General features: G+C 38.1%; 1 protein-coding gene across 4 annotated transcripts in view; it reads right to left on the reverse strand.

Annotated features, from left to right (window-relative positions):
* Positions 1–18085, reverse strand: part of FHOD3 (formin homology 2 domain containing 3) — a 463343-nt gene that overhangs the window by 240885 nt on the left and 204373 nt on the right. For all 4 annotated transcript variants that reach the window (XM_053714485.1, XM_053714483.1, XM_053714484.1 and 1 more), the window contains exon 5: positions 6522–6627. In XM_053714485.1, the coding sequence (XP_053570460.1) occupies positions 6522–6627 (106 nt within the window). The remainder of the gene's footprint in view (positions 1–6521; positions 6628–18085) is intronic.

Consider the following 18085-nt stretch of genomic DNA (forward strand, 5'->3'; position numbering starts at 1 on the left):
ACCAGCCTGGGAATGAGAGGAAACGGTGGGAACACATAAGCTAGGTTGAAGGTCCAAGGTGCTACTAGTGCATCCACTAGAGTCGCCTTGGGATCCCTGGATCTGGACCCGTAGCAAGGAACCTTGAAGTTCTGACGAGACGCCATCAGATCCATGTCTGGAATGCCCCATAATCGAGTCAACTGGGCAAAGATCTCTGGGTGGAGTTCCCACTCCCCCGGATGGAATGTCTGACGACTCAGATAATCCGCTTCCCAGTTTTCCACACCTGGGATGTGGATCGCAGATAGATGGCAGGAGTGATCCTCCGCCCATTGTATTATTTTGGTCACTTCTTTCATTGCCAGGGAACTCCTTGTTCCCCCCTGATGATTGATATACGCAACAGTCGTCATGTTGTCTGATTGGAATCTTATGAATCTGGCCTTTGCAAGCTGAGGCCAAGCCCTGAGAGCATTGAATATCGCTCTTAGTTCCAGAATGTTTGTCGGGAGAAGAGACTCTTCCCGAGACCATAGTCCCTGAGCTTTCAGGGATTCCCAGACCGCGCCCCAGCCCACTAGACTGGCGTCGGTCGTGACAATGACCCACTCTGGTCTGCGGAAGCTCATTCCCTGGGATAGGTGGTCCAGAGTTAGCCACCAACGGAGTGAATCTCTGGTCTTCTGATCTACTTGAATCACTGGAGACAAGTCTGTATAGTCCCCATTCCACTGTTTCAGCATGCACAGTTGTAATGGTCTTAGATGAATTCGCGCAAAAGGAACTATGTCCATTGCTGCAACCATCAACCCTACTACTTCCATGCACTGAGCTATGGAAGGACGTGGAACAGAATGAAGAACTTGACAAGCGCTTAGAAGTTTTGACTTTCTGACATCTGTCAGAAAAATCCTCATTTCTAAGGAATCTATTATTGTTCCCAAGAAGGGAACTCTTGTTGACGGAGACAGAGAACTTTTTTCTATGTTCACCTTCCATCCGTGAGATCTGAGAAAGGCCAGAACGATGTCTGTATGAGCCTTTGCTCTTGAAAGGGACGACGCTTGTATTAGAATGTCGTCCAAGTATGGTACTACTGCAATGCCCCTCGGTCTTAGAACCGCTAGAAGGGACCCGAGTACCTTTGTGAAAATCCTTGGAGCAGTGGCTAATCCGAATGGGAGGGCCACAAACTGGTAATGTTTGTCCAGAAAGGCGAACCTTAGGAACTGATGATGTTCTTTGTGGATAGGAATATGTAGGTACGCATCCTTTAGATCCACGGTAGTCATAAATTGACCTTCCTGGATAGTGGGTAGAATCGTACGAATGGTTTCCATTTTGAACGATGGTACCCTGAGAAATTTGTTTAGGATCTTAAAATCCAGAATTGGTCTGAAGGTTCCCTCTTTTTTGGTAACTACGAACAGATTTGAGTAAAATCCCATTCCTTGTTCCGTCATTGGAACTGGGTGTATCACTCCCATCTTTAACAGGTCTTCTACACAATGTAAGAACGCCTGTCTCTTTATTTGGTTTGAGGATAAGTGAGACATGTGGAACCTTCCCCTTGGGGGTAGTTCCTTGAATTCCAGAAGATAACCCTGAGAAACTATTTCTAGCGTCCAGGGATCCTGAACATCTCTTGCCCAAGCATGAGCAAAGAGAGAGAGTCTGCCCCCCACTAGATCCGGTCCCGGATTGGGGGCTACTCCTTCATGCTGTTTTGTTAGCGGTAGCAGGCTTCTTGGCCTGCTTACTCTTGTTCCAGCCTTGCATCGGTTTCCAGGCTGGTTTGGACTGTGAGGTATTACCCTCTTGCTTAGAGGATGCAGAATTAGAGGCCGGTCCGTTCCTAAAATTACGAAAGGAACGAAAATTAGACTTATTCTTGGCCTTGAAAGGTCTATCTTGTGGGAGGGTGTGGCCCTTTCCCCCAGTGATGTCTGAGATAATCTCTTTCAATTCTGGTCCAAAGAGAGTTTTACCCTTGAAGGGGATGTTAAGCAATTTTGTCTTGGATGATACATCCGCTGACCAAGATTTTAGCCAAAGCGCTCTGCGCGCCACAATAGCAAACCCTGAATTTTTTGCCGCTAATCTAGCTAATTGCAAAGCGGCATCTAAAATAAAAGAGTTAGCCAACTTAAGTGCGTGAACTCTGTCCATAACCTCCTCATATGGAGTCTCTCTACTGAGCGACTTTTCTAGTTCCTCGAACCAGAACCACGCTGCTGTAGTGACAGGAACAATGCACGAAATGGGTTGTAGAAGGTAACCTTGCTGTACAAAAATCTTTTTAAGCAAACCCTCCAATTTTTTATCCATAGGATCTTTGAAAGCACAATTATCCTCGATAGGAATAGTAGTGCGCTTGTTTAGAGTAGAAACTGCCCCCTCGACCTTAGGGACTGTCTGCCATAAGTCCTTTCTGGGGTCGACCATAGGAAATAATTTCTTAAATATAGGAGGGGGAACAAAAGGTATGCCGGGCTTCTCCCACTCCTTATTCACTATGTCCGCCACCCGCTTGGGTATAGGAAAAGCGTCGGGGTGCACTGGAACCTCTAGGAACTTGTCCATCTTGCATAATTTTTCTGGAATGACCAAGTTGTCACAATCATCCAGAGTAGATAACACCTCCTTAAGCAGTGCGCGGAGGTGCTCTAATTTAAATTTAAATGTCACAACATCAGGTTCAGCCTGTTGAGAAATTTTTCCTGAATCTGAAATTTCCCCATCTCACAAAACCTCCCTCATGGCCCCTTCAGATTGGTGTGAGGGTATGACAGAACAATTATCATCAGCGCCCTCCTGCTCTTCAGTGTTTAAAACAGAGCAATCGTGCTTTCTCTGATATGCAGGCATTTTGGATAAAATATTTGCTATGGAGTTATCCATTACAGCCGTCAATTGTTGCATGGTAATAAGCATTGGCGCGCTAGAAGTACTAGGGGCCTCCTGCGTGGGCAAAACTGGTATAGACACAGAAGGAGATGATGTAGAACCATGTCTACTCCCTTCATCTGATGAATCATCTTGGGCAACTTCATTATCTGTGACAGTACTGTCCTTAGATTGTTTGGACGCTATGGCACAATTATCACACAATTTTGAAGGGGGAGACACATTGACTTTCATACATATAGAACATAGCTTATCTGAAGGCACAGACATGTTAAACAGGCTTAAACTTGTCAATAAAGCACAAAAACCGTTTTAAAACAAAACCGTTACTGTCTCTTTAAATTTTAAACACTTTATTACTGAATATGTGAAAAAATATGAAGGAATTGTTCAAAATTTACCAAACTTTCACCACAGTGTCTTAAAGCATTAAAAGTATTGCACACCAATTTTCAGAGCTTTAACCCTTAAAATAACGAAACCGGAGCCGGTTACAGATTTAACCCCTATACAGTCCCAGCTACAGCCTTTGCTGTGACTTTGCCAAGCCCAGAGGGGAATACGATACCAAATGACGCCTTCTAGGAAGTTTTCCAACTACTTTCAGGTCCTCACACATGCATCTGCATGTCTTGCTCTCAAAAACAACTGCGCAGTAATGGTGCGAAAATGAGGCTCAGCCTACAACTGGGAAGGCCCTTCCTGACTGAAAAAGGTGTCTAACATAGTGCCTGACGTTAAAAAACGTTCCCCAAGTTTATAAGTGTGAATTATCAGCATAAACATGTATAAAATGTCCAAATAAAGCAATCGATTTAGCCCATAACAGTGTCTACCAGTTTTATAGCCCATATTAAGCCCTTTATTCTGTTTGAGACTAAGAAAATGGCTTACCGGTCCCCATGAGGGGAAATGACAGCCTTCCAGCATTACACAGTCTTGTTAGAAATATGGCTAGTCATACCTTAAGCAGAAAAGTCTGCTAACTGTTTCCCCCAACTGAAGTTACTTCATCTCAACAGTCCTATGTGGAAACAGCAATCGATTTTAGTTACTGTCTGCTAAAATCATCTTCCTCTCACAAACAGAAATCTTCATCTTTTTCTGTTTCAGAGTAAATAGTACATACCAGCACTATTTTAAAATAACAAACTCTTGATAGTAGAATAAAAAAACTACAACTAAACACCACATACTCTTAACCATCTCCGTGGAGATGTTGCCTGTGCAACGGCAAAGAGAATGACTGGGGTGGGCGGAGCCTAGGAGGGACTATGTGGCCAGCTTTGCTGGGACTCTTTGCCATTTCCTGTTGGGGAAGAGATATTTCCCACAAGTAAGGATGAGGCCGTGGACCGGACACACCAATGTTGGAGAAATATTATTTAAAATTGTCTGCCTGGAAAAAAGCTGAATCATTTATCTACTGTAGCTGATTCAACCACATCCCTTTCAGAAGGAAGTATCCAATACATTATCTGGTGCACTTTTTTTTTTCTTTGTATGATACATAAATGCAGGATATAAATGGAGATGAAAATGAAAAACTAGGCTGATCTGTTGATACTTTTTTACTTTTTTAGCAAATCTGTTTAAGTATAAAGGAGAAACTTTTGTGGGATTTTAAAACATATGATTCTTTTTTAAAGGGACACAGATTTCAAAATTAAACTTTCATAATTTTGAGCGTAAATTAAAAAAACAAAAACGAACATTCCTTGAAAGGCGTAGAAGTATTCATGTCTTAAAGGGACAGTAACATCCAATTAAACTTTTATGATTCAGATACAGCATGCAATTTTAAGCAACTTTTTAAATTAATTATATTATCTTATTCTTTTGGTATCCTTTGCTAGAAAGCATACCTAGGTAAGATCAGGAGTAGGAATGCACTACTGGGAGTTAGCTACATATGTAAATGTCACCCCATGTGTTCAGCCAGCTCCCAGTAGTGCATTGCTGCTTATTCAACAAAGGATGCCAAGAGAATGAAGCAGATTTGATTACAGAAGTAAATTGAAAAGATGTTTAAATTTGTATGCTCTGTCTGAATAATGAAAGTAATATTTCGGGTCATATGTCCTTTTAAAGGGACATTAAACACTAAATACATGCTAGATAGAATGATGCATTCAAAGAAAAGATTAGTCCATGACTAACATGTAGATGTATTTTTTAAAGTTTCATTAGTTGTTTAAAAAGTGACAAAATAAGTGTAAAGTTTTAGTGTCTATAAAACACTGGGAGCTGCCATGTTGTAACTTGTGTTACCTTCTCTGCTGTGGCCAATTAGGGTCAGTTATAAATAGGTCACTAGAGTGTGCCGCCAATGGTTGTGCTGGATTTAACAGTGTTCTGCACTTCCATTTCTAACAGGAACTGAAAAGCTCACAATTTCAGAATGGAATTACAGGCAAAGAGGACAAAATAAATAATGAGAGTATATTGCAGAGTTGTTTTATATATACAATTTATCATTTTATATTACCATCTCAAAGTGTTTAATGTCCCTTTAAGTACTATATAGCAGATGCATTGCAATACTATTTGTAATATTGGCCTAAACTCATTGGTCAAATTAATATCTCACAAAAAAAAAATCCTTGCTGAAACATCACTGATCGAAAATTATGGAAATCAAATAGATGAGTAACTGCCCTTTGTCAAAGTAACAAGTGACAAGATCACCTACATTAAAATCATCTGTTAACTTTCCGCATGTAAGACTTCCAATGACAAGAAAACAGACATTACAAAAGTCTTTAAAACATACAAAAAAAATGAATTGAATAAAACTGTCTATTCTGATGAACAAAAGAAAAATGACAAGCCATTACATCTTTATTAAAAATCCCTCATGCGGAGACGCAGTTTAAAGAGACACTGAACCCAATTTTTTTCTTTTGTGATTCAGATAGAGCATGCAATTTTAAGCAACTTTCTAAGTTACTCCTATTATCAGATTTTCTTCATTCTCTTGGTATCTTTATTTGAAAAGCAAGAATGTAAGTTTAGATGCCGGCCCATTTTTGGTGAACAACCTGGTTTGTTCTTGCTGGTTGGTGGATTCATTTAACCGACCAATAAACAAGTTCTGAACCAAAAAATAGCTTAGATGCCTTCTTTTTCAAATAAAAAAAGCAAGAGAACGAAGGAAATTTGATATTAGAAGTAAATTAGAAAGTTGCTTAAAATTGCATGCTCTATCTGAATCACGAAAGAAAAAAATGTGGGTTCAGTGTCCCTTTAAGTAAAAAATATAGATCATGCCTTGAGATCACCCCAGTACACATCAGAAAAGCGTGTCAGACCTTCCCTCGCCCCTCCTGTGCTGGGTTCCCCACCCGCGTCTCTCATTCCCTCCCACATCTCCCACCGTATTAAGACAGATGCTCGCAGTCCAGAAACTGTAAATCTGCAAGGTCTGCAAAAAGGATCAATGTAGATCTACGTTATGACTTGCACCGCATGGAGTAGATCTACATCGCATTGGGTAAAGGGGTTGAGAGGATTTTTTAGTTGGTCGAAAATGTTATCCCACAATGCAATAGATTTCAAGTAATGCTTATAGATTTAATTTTGTATTAAATTACACTTTACATCAACATGGAGAATGAATTGTCCTAACTTACCTCTTAAAATGTAGTTCTGATAATTTTGATCAGATTCTGCTCCAACTTTTACCAAACATTTCAGCCCCTCAGCCATTACAAATTCATGAACCAAGTCCTTGTCATCCTGTAACAAAAAGTAAAAAGTGTCATTTATGTTGTTTCTAATATTATTGTATAAGCTTGTCGCAAATCTTATTGTACAGTATTTATTATATAGACTAAACAAGGTAAATAAAAGGGGACATAAACAACAAAAAAATATTTAATAATTCAGATAGCACAAATTTAAAAAAAAACTTTACAATTTATTTCTATTATCAAATTGGATTCGTTATCTTGTTATCCTTTGTTGAAATAGCAGCAATGCGCTACTGGGAGCCAGCTGAACAAATCAGGTGAGCCATTGGCAAGATGCTTATACGTGTAGCCATCAATCAGCAGCTAGCTCCCAGGAGCGCATTGCTGCTCCTGCCTATCTAGGTATTCTAGGTATTTCAATAAAGGATACCAAGAGAATGAAGCAAATTAGATAAGACGTAAGCTGGAAAGTTGTGTATTGCATGTTTTATCGGAATCATGACAGAAAAATTTAGGGTTTTATATTCCTTAAAATATAATTTAATAGTATTACATGAAAAAGCACTCTTTGAGGCCCATTTATCAAGCTCTGTATGGAGCTTGAAGGGCCGTGTTTCTGGTGAGTCTTCAGACTCGCCAGTAACACAAGCTATGGAGCAGCGGTCTAAAGACCGCTGCTCCATAACCCTGTCCGCCTGCTCTGATGAGGCGGACAGGAATCACCACAATACAACCCGATCGAGTACGATCAGGTTGATTGACACCTCCCTGCTGGCAGCCCATTGGCCGCGAGTCCGCAGGGGGCGGCGTTGCACCAGCAGCTCTTGTGAGCTGCTGGTGCAATGCTGAATACGGCGAGCGTATTGCTCTCCGCATTCAGCGATATCTGTCGGACCTGATCCGCACTGTCGGATCAGGTCCGACAGACATATGATAATTCGGCCTCATCGGATGGTCATATAAAAAAAAGAGAAGTGCAGGAGAAAAATCCTCTAAGTATAGTATTTAACATCCAGCCCCTTTGGTCATAAAAAAACATAAGAACCTCAATCACAATAAAACCCTCATACATATGAGGTATTACTACAGCATTAAAAGCTATACCGCTCACAGCTGAAAATGATCTGACCTGTGTATCCTATTGTCACAAAGTACCTCTCATTAATTATCTACAGTCTGTCCGCTGTCATCTGTAGACTACCTGTCCAGTGGTTCTTTCAATATATCTAATAGAGATGTCTGCAAGCAGCATCCGAGGGATAAATAAAAAGAGAGAAGCGCTCAACCTGGGAATGAACAACAGCATAATAACTTGTTCTACAGCTAGTTACTACCCTAGGAGCAGCCTCTGTTTGCTCAAAATGTGCCTTTCACATAGAAGAACTTAGAGTAGATCAACAGTATGTAAGTAGCATGCAAGAGGAAAACAAGGTGGTAATCTCTTTAAACACCCAGAGGTATTCGTACTGGCAGCACATAGAGACGCTGTAAGAGCTGGATTGTTATCTTTATTGTGCTTGCTGCTTACATACTGTTGGTCTACCCATATGTCCCGCGGAAGCTGCTTGCAGACACATCTGTCAGATACAGTATATAGGAAGGACTGCTACACAGGTAGTTGACAGGTGTCTGCGGACGGACTCTGGATTATTCATAGCACTCTGGAACACCTTTCTTTAAACACAAATTATCTAAAAATCAAAGGTTTTAGTGACACTCGTGTAATATTGCCTAAAAGTTACTGAGTGCAATATTTTCACTTTGATATTAGTATGTTGCATTAATGAAGTAGCATAATTTAATATTCCATTTCCCAGGTATTTAAAAAAAAGTTTTTAGTTTGCATCAAGGTGAAAAGGTTGGGAACCACTGAAAAAAAGTAATTTGTGAAATATTTTTTTTACTTGGTGACTTCAGGCAGATATATATTGTAGTATGTTTGTGATCATCCAGCATAAGAGTGTCCCATTCTTCATTATAGTTATATGTACTTCTGTTTTAGTGGCACAAACCTCTGATGATGTAATGGTTGATCTGTATGTTCCATTTCCAATTGAAGAAAATTGACCACATATGAACAGTTTAAAACACTAAGGGCTAGATTCCAATGGTGCAGTATTTTTATTTATTTTTTTAGTTAAGCTTTTTTGCGCTAGTCGTGTTGCGTTCATGCATTATTTTTATTTTTTATTTTGAGCAAGCGGTAACCTGAATAGCACAAAAATCCTAACTTAAATTATTGTGTGCGTGTGCATGTATTCCCCCCGTAGAAATCAATGGAGAAGAAAAAGTAGAGACAAAAAAAACGACCAACCGACTATCGCACAAACACAATTGCATTTTAGCATATCCCCATAGAAGTCAATGGAGAAAATAATCCATTGTGCAAACGAAATGGCATATTCTCATTAGCAAATGTAAAAAAAGTACAGTAAATACATAGTTCAAATCTTTATTAAATATGTATTAAATATGCAACAAGGAATACTTTGCCACTGTTTACATAAGAGTTTCTAAGCTTATGGGAACCTAATAATTATCAACAAGCTCATATGGATTCAACGTATCTTTGGATTAAAATTTCTACATTTTTGAATTTTAAGACAAAGTGATACCGGTTTCCTGATTGGTCTAACCCTACAGGTCATGTGAATACCCGTTTGCTAACGGCTAACACGTACGCTGCAGGATGCCAGAATGGGTGATACACAAGAAGACTATACAGATACGGTTTCAATATATCCAAATACCAAGTCAGAGGTCCGGTAAGGCTGTGTCATAAGGCGATTACAGTTACCCTGTATCTATGCCTCTGCAAACTGCCCCCTTATTTCAGTTCTTTTGACAGATTTGCATTTTAGCCGATCAGTGATCACTCCCAGGTAACTTTACGTGCGTGAGCTCAATGTTATCTATGTGAAACACATGAACTAACGACCTCTAGTGGTGAAAAACGTTTAAAATGCATTGAGATTAGAGGCGGCCTTCAAGGTCTATGAAATTAGCATATGAACCTCCTAGGTTTAGCTTTCAACTAAGAATACCAAGAGAACAAAGCAAAATTTTTATGTGTGACTCAACGTCTATACGGATCATCTTATTAAGGATTAACAACCTTATTAACTCTTTATGTACTTTAGATGCTAAAATCCAAAATGTATTGCACTAATATATTTTTATAACTAGCATTTGTAAGTTGTAGGAAGTTTTTATTTACTTTTGAACAATTTGAATACTTTAGTTGTGGCCACAACAGTTGTTTGTAAATTTGTGAATTTATGAGCACCTTTATTAAATTTATAAAAATTTATAAAAATTGATACATATCTTCTTGATCACGTACCCTTATTGAACACACTATTTTCCTTATACCCCTATTGAATATATTGTTTGATTACTCCTTCAAGAGGGTTTTTAGCGCCACTCTTACACTTTTTTTTTAAATATACACATATAGATAGATTAATATATAAGTACACATATATAGACATATTTACATATATATATATATATAACACACAGAAAAAGTCCAGCACTCGCTCACAAGCTCTCAGCTAAAATTAAAAGCTCAACTGGAAGAGTCAGTTACCGCATTTGCACAAATGGGACAAGCCCAGGTACCACGTTAAGGTCTCTTCCAAAACCTGGGCCCCTAATACAGCCACACAAATGCAGCAGGCACACAAATGCAAGCTCTTAAACAAACTGTTAACAAGTCAGGGTTTACAGACTTAAGTAATCACCCTAGACATATGCAAAACATGGAAGGGGACAGCACTCTTAGACCTGACTGGGTACACATCCCAGGACCCTGCAACATGCTCAGCTTTTGGTGCTATGGGATGTGTTCCCGGTCCAGTCCGAGAGTGCTGTCCCCTTCCTTGTTTTACATACATATATATACAGGGAGTGCAGAATTATTAGGCAAGTTGTATTTTTGAGGATTAATTTTATTATTGAACAACAACCATGTTCTCAATGAACCCAAAAAACTCATTAATATCAAAGCTGAATATTTTTGGAAGTAGTTTTTAGTTTGTTTTTAGTTTTAGCTATTTTAGGGGGATATCTGTGTGTGCAGGTGACTATTACTGTGCATAATTATTAGGCAACTTAACAAAAAACAAATATATACCCATTTCAATTATTTATTTTTACCAGTGAAACCAATATAACATCTCAACATTCACAAATATACATTTCTGACATTCAAAAACAAAACAAAAACAAATCAGTGACCAATATAGCCACCTTTCTTTGCAAGGACACTCAAAAGCCTGCCATCCATGGATTCTGTCAGTGCTTTGATCTGTTCACCATCAACATTGCGTGCAGCAGCAACCACAGCCTCCCAGACACTGTTCAGAGAGGTGTACTGTTTTCCCTCCTTGTAAATCTCACATTTGATGATGGACCACAGGTTCTCAATGGGGTTCAGATCAGGTGAACAAGGAGGCCATGTCATTAGATTTTCTTCTTTTATACCCTTTCTTGCCAGCCACGCTGTGGAGTACTTGGACGCGTGTGATGGAGCATTGTCCTGCATGAAAATCATGTTTTTCTTGAAGGATGCAGACTTCTTCCTGTACCACTGCTTGAAGAAGGTGTCTTCCAGAAACTGGCAGTAGGACTGGGAGTTGAGCTTGACTCCATCCTCAACCCGAAAAGGCCCCACAAGCTCATCTTTGATGATACCAGCCCAAACCAGTACTCCACCTCCACCTTGCTGGCATCTGAGTCGGACTGGAGCTCTCTTCCCTTTACCAATCCAGCCACGGGCCCATCCATCTGGCCCATCAAGACTCACTCTCATTTCATCAGTCCATAAAACCTTAGAAAAATCAGTCTTGAGATATTTCTTGGCCCAGTCTTGACGTTTCAGCTTGTGTGTCTTGTTCAGTGGTGGTCGTCTTTCAGCCTTTCTTACCTTGGCCATGTCTCTGAGTATTGCACACCTTGTGCTTTTGGGCACTCCAGTGATGTTGCAGCTCTGAAATATGGCCAAACTGGTGGCAAGTGGCATCTTGGCAGCTGCACGCTTGACTTTTCTCAGTTCATGGGCAGTTATTTTGCGCCTTGGTTTTTCCACACGCTTCTTGCGACCCTGTTGACTATTTTGAATGAAACGCTTGATTGTTCGATGATCACGCTTCAGAAGCTTTGCAATTTTAAGAGTGCTGCATCCCTCTGCAAGATATCTCAATATTTTTGACTTTTCTGAGCCTGTCAAGTCCTTCTTTTGACCCATTTTGCCAAAGGAAAGGAAGTTGCCTAATAATTATGCACACCTGATATAGGGTGTTGATGTCATTAGACCACACCCCTTCTCATTACAGAGATGCACATCACCTAATATGCTTAATTGGTAGTAGGCTTTCGAGCCTATACAGCTTGGAGTAAGACAACATGCATAAAGAGGATGATGTGGTCAAAATACTCATTTGCCTAATAATTTTGCACTCCCTGTATATATATATATATATATATATATATATATATATATATATATATATATATATGCACACACATATACATACAAATATATATATATAAAAATATATATATATATATATATATATATATATATATATATATATATATATATATATATACACATACAAATACATATTTTTCAATGTATATGTATGTATCTCAAAGTTAAAGTACTTTGGCAGCTTTTTTTTTTTTCTAACAACCGAAATCTCATATCTTTGAGCCCTTACAACTTTTTTGTACAATCATTTTCTGGAAAAAAAAATATTAGACAGTGTAATTATGAGTGTAACTGTACTTTGTAATGTATTTTTTGGACATGTGCACGTCAGCAAATTTTGTTTAGTTTCGTATCGATTCGGTATTTTTTTAATTTAGTTTCAGACGCATTCAAATTTATTCGTTATAGCAGTCATTTGTTTCAGATGTATTCGGATTGATTCGTTATAGCAGTCATTCGTTTCGGATGCATTCGGAAGTTCAGAAGTTTGTTATGTTCGGATTCATTTGTTACGTTATGTTGATTCGGATGATTCCAACCAACACAAATTAATTATTTCACTGTTATATCTCACTATATTTACTTGCAATATATCTCTATTTGTTTTTTTTAATAATAAATACGGAATGGCAAAGGAATTGTGATTAGTCCAGAAAGTCTGACTATCGCGCCATGGCCATTCGAATAAACTGAATGAATCCAAACTAATTTGGAAGTTTCATTACAAACTAATTCAGATTAGTTTAGTTTTGTTACTAGAGTGATTCAGAGATTTGGATACATCCGAAACTCCGATTCACCCCAATTTTGTCCAAATTTTGATTTGGAACGAAACAAATTGCACGTCTAGTATTTTTTATGTGTTTTGTGACAGTTATTAGTTTCAGAAAACAGTTTAAGGGCCATGATACCCACATTTTTTCTTTCATGATTTTGAAAGAGAATGCATTTTTAAACATCTTTCTAATTTACTTCTATTATCTAATTTGTTTTATTCTCTTGATATTCTTTGCTGAAAAGCATATCTAGATATGCTCAGTAGCTGCTGATTGGTTGCTGCACATAGAAGTCTCATGTGATTGGCTCACCCATGTGCATTGCTTTTTCTTCAAATAAGGATATCTCAAAAATGAAGCAAAATAAATAATAGAAGTAAATTGTAATGTTGTTTAAATTTGTATGTTCTTTCTGAATCATGAAAGAAAGATTGTGGGTTTAGTGGCCCTTTAACCACAGCTCTGGGATCACAGTAAGGATTGAGTTCAACTTGCAATATCAGCGCAATTAAAAATGCTCGCGAAAAGATGATATAGCTTGCGCAAAACCGTTTGCGTCTCACTTGTAATCTAGCCCTGTCTAAGTAATTATGGGCAGTCATACTTTAGTGCATGTGCACTTACTTTTTTATGTCAACATTCATAAAGCCTCTAAACTTATATTAGGAAAACTCATAGGCCTCTAGTTATCAAGCCGTCAACCTCAAATACGCTGGAATTCCGCAGCGTATTTGTGGCGAGGCTGATTCGCCTTAGTTATCAACCCCTACTGCCCGGCAAAAGTAGAATATAGTGACGTAAGCAACGATCCGCCGGACTCAGTCCGACACAGATCCAGTCTTACGTCACTCCAGATGTTCCGAACGCAAGTTCGGCACAATCTGACTACTTTTGGGAGTTATCAAAAAACTAGCAGGTACGCTCGGCACTTTTCCGGCCCAGCGTACCTGGTTTTCAATCCGCCACCCTGGAGGTGGCGGATCCCATAGGAATCAATGGGAGTCTGACCATAGCGAAAGCTCATGTTCGGTGCTGCCCGATATTCCATTGATTCCTATGGGAAGTGTGTACACCTAACACCCTAACATGTACAACGAGTCTAAACACCCCTAATCTGCCCCCTACACCGCCGCCACCTATATTAAACATGTTAACTCCTAAACCGTCGCTCCCATACCCCGCCGCAACTATAATAAACATGTTAACCCCTAAACCGCAACTCCCATACCCCGCCGCAACTATAATAAATGTTAACCCCTAAACCGCCGCTACCGGGCCCCGCCGCCACCTACATAATACCCATTATCCCCTATCCTGCCCCCCTACACCGTCGCCACCTATAATAAATTTATTAACCCCTATCCTGCCCCCCTACACCGCCGCCACCTATAATAAATTTATTAACCCCTATCCTGCCCCCCCTACACCGCCGCCACTATAATAAAATTATTAACCCCTAAACCTAAGTCTAACCCTAACACCCCCCTAACTTAAATATTAATTAAATGCATATAAATAAAATTACTATTATTAACTAAATTAATCCTATTTAAAACTAAATACTTACCTTTAAAATAAACCCTAATATAGCTACAATCTAACTAATAATTATATTGTAGCTATTTTAGGATTTATTTTTATTTTACAGGCAAATTACAATTTATTTTAACTAGGTACAATAGCTATTAAATAGTTATTAACTATTTAATAGCTACCTAGTTAAAATAAAGACATTTACCTGTAAAATAAAAACTAACCTAAGTTACAATTACACCTAACAATACACTATCATTAACTAAATTATTCCTATTTAAAACTAAATACTTACCTGTAAAATAAACCCTAATATAGCTACAATGTAATTAATAATTACATTGTAGCTATTTTAGGATTTATATTTATTTTACAGGCAACTTTGTATTGATTTTAACTAGGTAGAATAGTTATTAAAGTGATGGTAAACTCTCCCCTTTTTAAAATCAGATCTGGAAAGTAAGCGCTATTTTAGATGGAGTTTAATTCATTAGCTGTAATGAAGATGCATTATAACATGCTTTTTAATATAGATATGAAATTCAAATACTGTATGCTCCTCCGCCCACTTCAAAAGTAACATTTTCTGTGAGCTAACAGACTGAATTGTTGTCCAATCAGTGCTCTCCCCATATGGCACTTTTGTTGTAGCTAGAGCATTGATTGGAGAGCAATTCAATCATTTAGCTGACAGGAAAATTGACTTTTGAATTGGGTGGTGTAACGTGGGGTATTTGAATTTCATATCTATATTAATAACTAAGTTATAGCGCATCTTCATTGCACATAATGAATTAAACTCCATCTAAAATAGCGCTTACATTCCAGATCTGATTTTAAAAAGGGGAGAGTTTACCATCACTTTAAATAGTTATTAACTATTTAATAACTACCTAGCTAAAATAAATACAAAATTACCTGTAAAATAAATCCTAACCTAAGTTAGAATTAAACCTAACACTACACTATCATTAAATAAATTAAATGAATTAACTACAAATACCTACAATTAAATACAATTAAATAAACTAACTAAAGTACAAAAAAGAAAAAAACTAAGTTATAAAAAAGAAAAAAAACTAAGTTACAAAAAATAAAAAAATATTACAAGATTTTTAAGGTAACTACACCTAATCTAAGCCCCCTAATAAAATAACAAAGCCCCCCAAAATAAAAAAATGCCCTACCCTATTCTACATTAAAAAGTAATCAGCTCTTTTACCAGCCCTTAAAAGGGCTTTTTGCGGGGCATGCCCCAAAGTAATCAGCTCTTTTGCCTGTAAAAAAAAAAATACAACCCCCCCAACATTAAAACCCACCACCCACATACCCCTACTCTAACCACCCAAACCCCCCCTTAAAAAACCTAACACTAACCCCCTGAAGATCTCCCTACCTTGAGTCGTCTTCAGCCAGCCGGGCACCGATGGAACAGAAGAGGACATCCGGAGTGGCCGAAGTCATCATCCAAGGGGCGCTGAAGAGGTCTTCCATCCGATAGAAGTCTTCATCCATGCGGCGTCTTCAATCTTCATCCATCCGGAGCGGAGCCTTCTTCAAACGAGCCGACACGGAGCCATCCTCTTCCAACAACGCCTACCCGACGAATGAATATTCCTTTAAGTGACGTCATCCAAGATGGCGTCCCTCGAATTCCGATTGGCTGATAGGATTCTATCAGCCAATCGTAATTAAGGTAGGAAAAATCTAATTGGCTGATGCAATCAGCCAATCAGATTCAAGTTCAATCCGATTGGCTGATCCAATCAGCCAATCAGATTGAGCTCGCTTTCTATTGACTGTTCGGAACAGCCAATAGAATGCGAGCTCAATCTGATTGGCTGATTCTTAGCTTTCAACTAAGAATACCAAGAGAACAAAGACAAATTGGTGATAAAAGTAAATTGGAACGTTGTTTAAAATGACATGCCCTATTTCAATCATGAAAAAAAAAAATTTGGACTTGACTGTCCCTTTAAGTAACATTTATATATCACAGAAAATATTGTAATATTTCACAGTATTACACTGCCCCCACCAGCTACTTCATAATGCCACCCTGCTAGCAAAATTTTCTTTGAAGCACAAAGTGAGGCAATTCCCTAAATAGACTGTGGGTGAACAGGATGAACAAATGGGTCTTATCAGTAGTCTGAAATTGTATTGTACTGTCCTTTTAGAATCCTTTATAATGTTGATGTTGCCAAATCATTCATTGACAGAAGTTATTGTTCTTAAGGAGAACCAATCATGACTAACTATTTAGGTTCTGCACCTAATCAGATTCAGAGAATGTTTTGCTAAAAATGAATATGTGGAGAAACTTTAGCCCAAAACATAAATGTTACAAAAACTCTAAAGTAAAAGATGTTCCCGTACTCGATTTCCTATTGCAAGACTGATGCATCTCAGGACCCTATGCCTATATGAAGGAGTTGTAGATTATTTTGATTGTTCTTACACATTATTGGGTCAATTTAACTATAGCACAAAGCAAAAGACTAGCTAACTTGTTGGATGATTTTGCAATCAGAGAGAATGTGCCAGTATAGCAATAAAAATCAGAAGAAAAGGTTAACGATGGAGGTGATGTCTTCCAGGTGAAAAAAGGGGTCGGGAATCTTAGTGGAAAGAAAAGGAACCTCCTACTCTCCCCACGGCAAATTACATTAGGATATTGCTTGTGAGGCAGAGGACTTGCTTTGGTTTTAAAACTCCTCCCAGTTAAATTGGACCATTTGTAATTTTTTTTTTTAACTATTCATCAGTTCTGAGATTCACAACATCCTAATAACCACAATAGGGACAAATTAACTTTTCCATTGTCGTTCAAGTACAGTAATGAAGAAAATTTAATTTTAGCAACAAAACTGAATTCCCACTTGTTATCAGTATTTTTTATGTATACTGCTTCTTTGAGTTATTCACAATAAATTAGATATCTCTAATTCTATTCTAATTGGCTTACTAGAGGTGTTCAGCTAACAGTACTGCACTGCTACTCCTTAAAAAAAGGATACCAAGAGAATGAAGCAAATTTTAAAATAGAAGTAAAATGGAAAATTGCTTAAAGGGACAGTCAAGTCAAAATTAAACTTTCATGATTCAGATAGGGAATGCAATTTTAAACAACTTTCCATTTTACTTTATCATCAAATTTGCTTTGTTCTCTTGGTATTCTTTGTTGAAAGCTAAACCTAGATAGGCTCATATGCTAAATTCTAAGCCCTTGAACGTCGCCTCTTATCTCAGTGCATTTTTACTGTTTTTTAGAGTTAAACAGCGCTAGTTCCTGTGTGTCATATAGGTAACATTGTGCTTCCTCCTGTGAAGTTATGTATGAGTCAGCAATGATTGGCTAAAAAGCAAGTCTGCCAAAAGAACTGAGATAAGGTGTCAGTCTGCAGAGGCTTAGATACAAGGTAATCACAGAGTAAAAAGTGTATTAATATAACAGTGTTGGTTATGCAAAACTAAGAAATGGATAATAAAGGGATTTTCTATCTTTTTAAACAATAAAAAGACTGTCCCTTTAAAAGATATATTTTGTCTGAAAGAAAAAGGTTGAGTTGTATTTCTCTTTAATTACAGATGTTTTCAGAAGTTTTGTATCAATTAACAAACTAGATGAATCTGAAAACTCTTAATGCATCAACATTTTGCTGCTATTGGGCTTCTTAACTCCCATAGATCAGACCAAT

Source organism: Bombina bombina, chromosome 5 (assembly GCF_027579735.1).
Source record: "Bombina bombina isolate aBomBom1 chromosome 5, aBomBom1.pri, whole genome shotgun sequence".
In the NCBI taxonomy this organism is placed as follows: domain Eukaryota; kingdom Metazoa; phylum Chordata; class Amphibia; order Anura; family Bombinatoridae; genus Bombina; species Bombina bombina.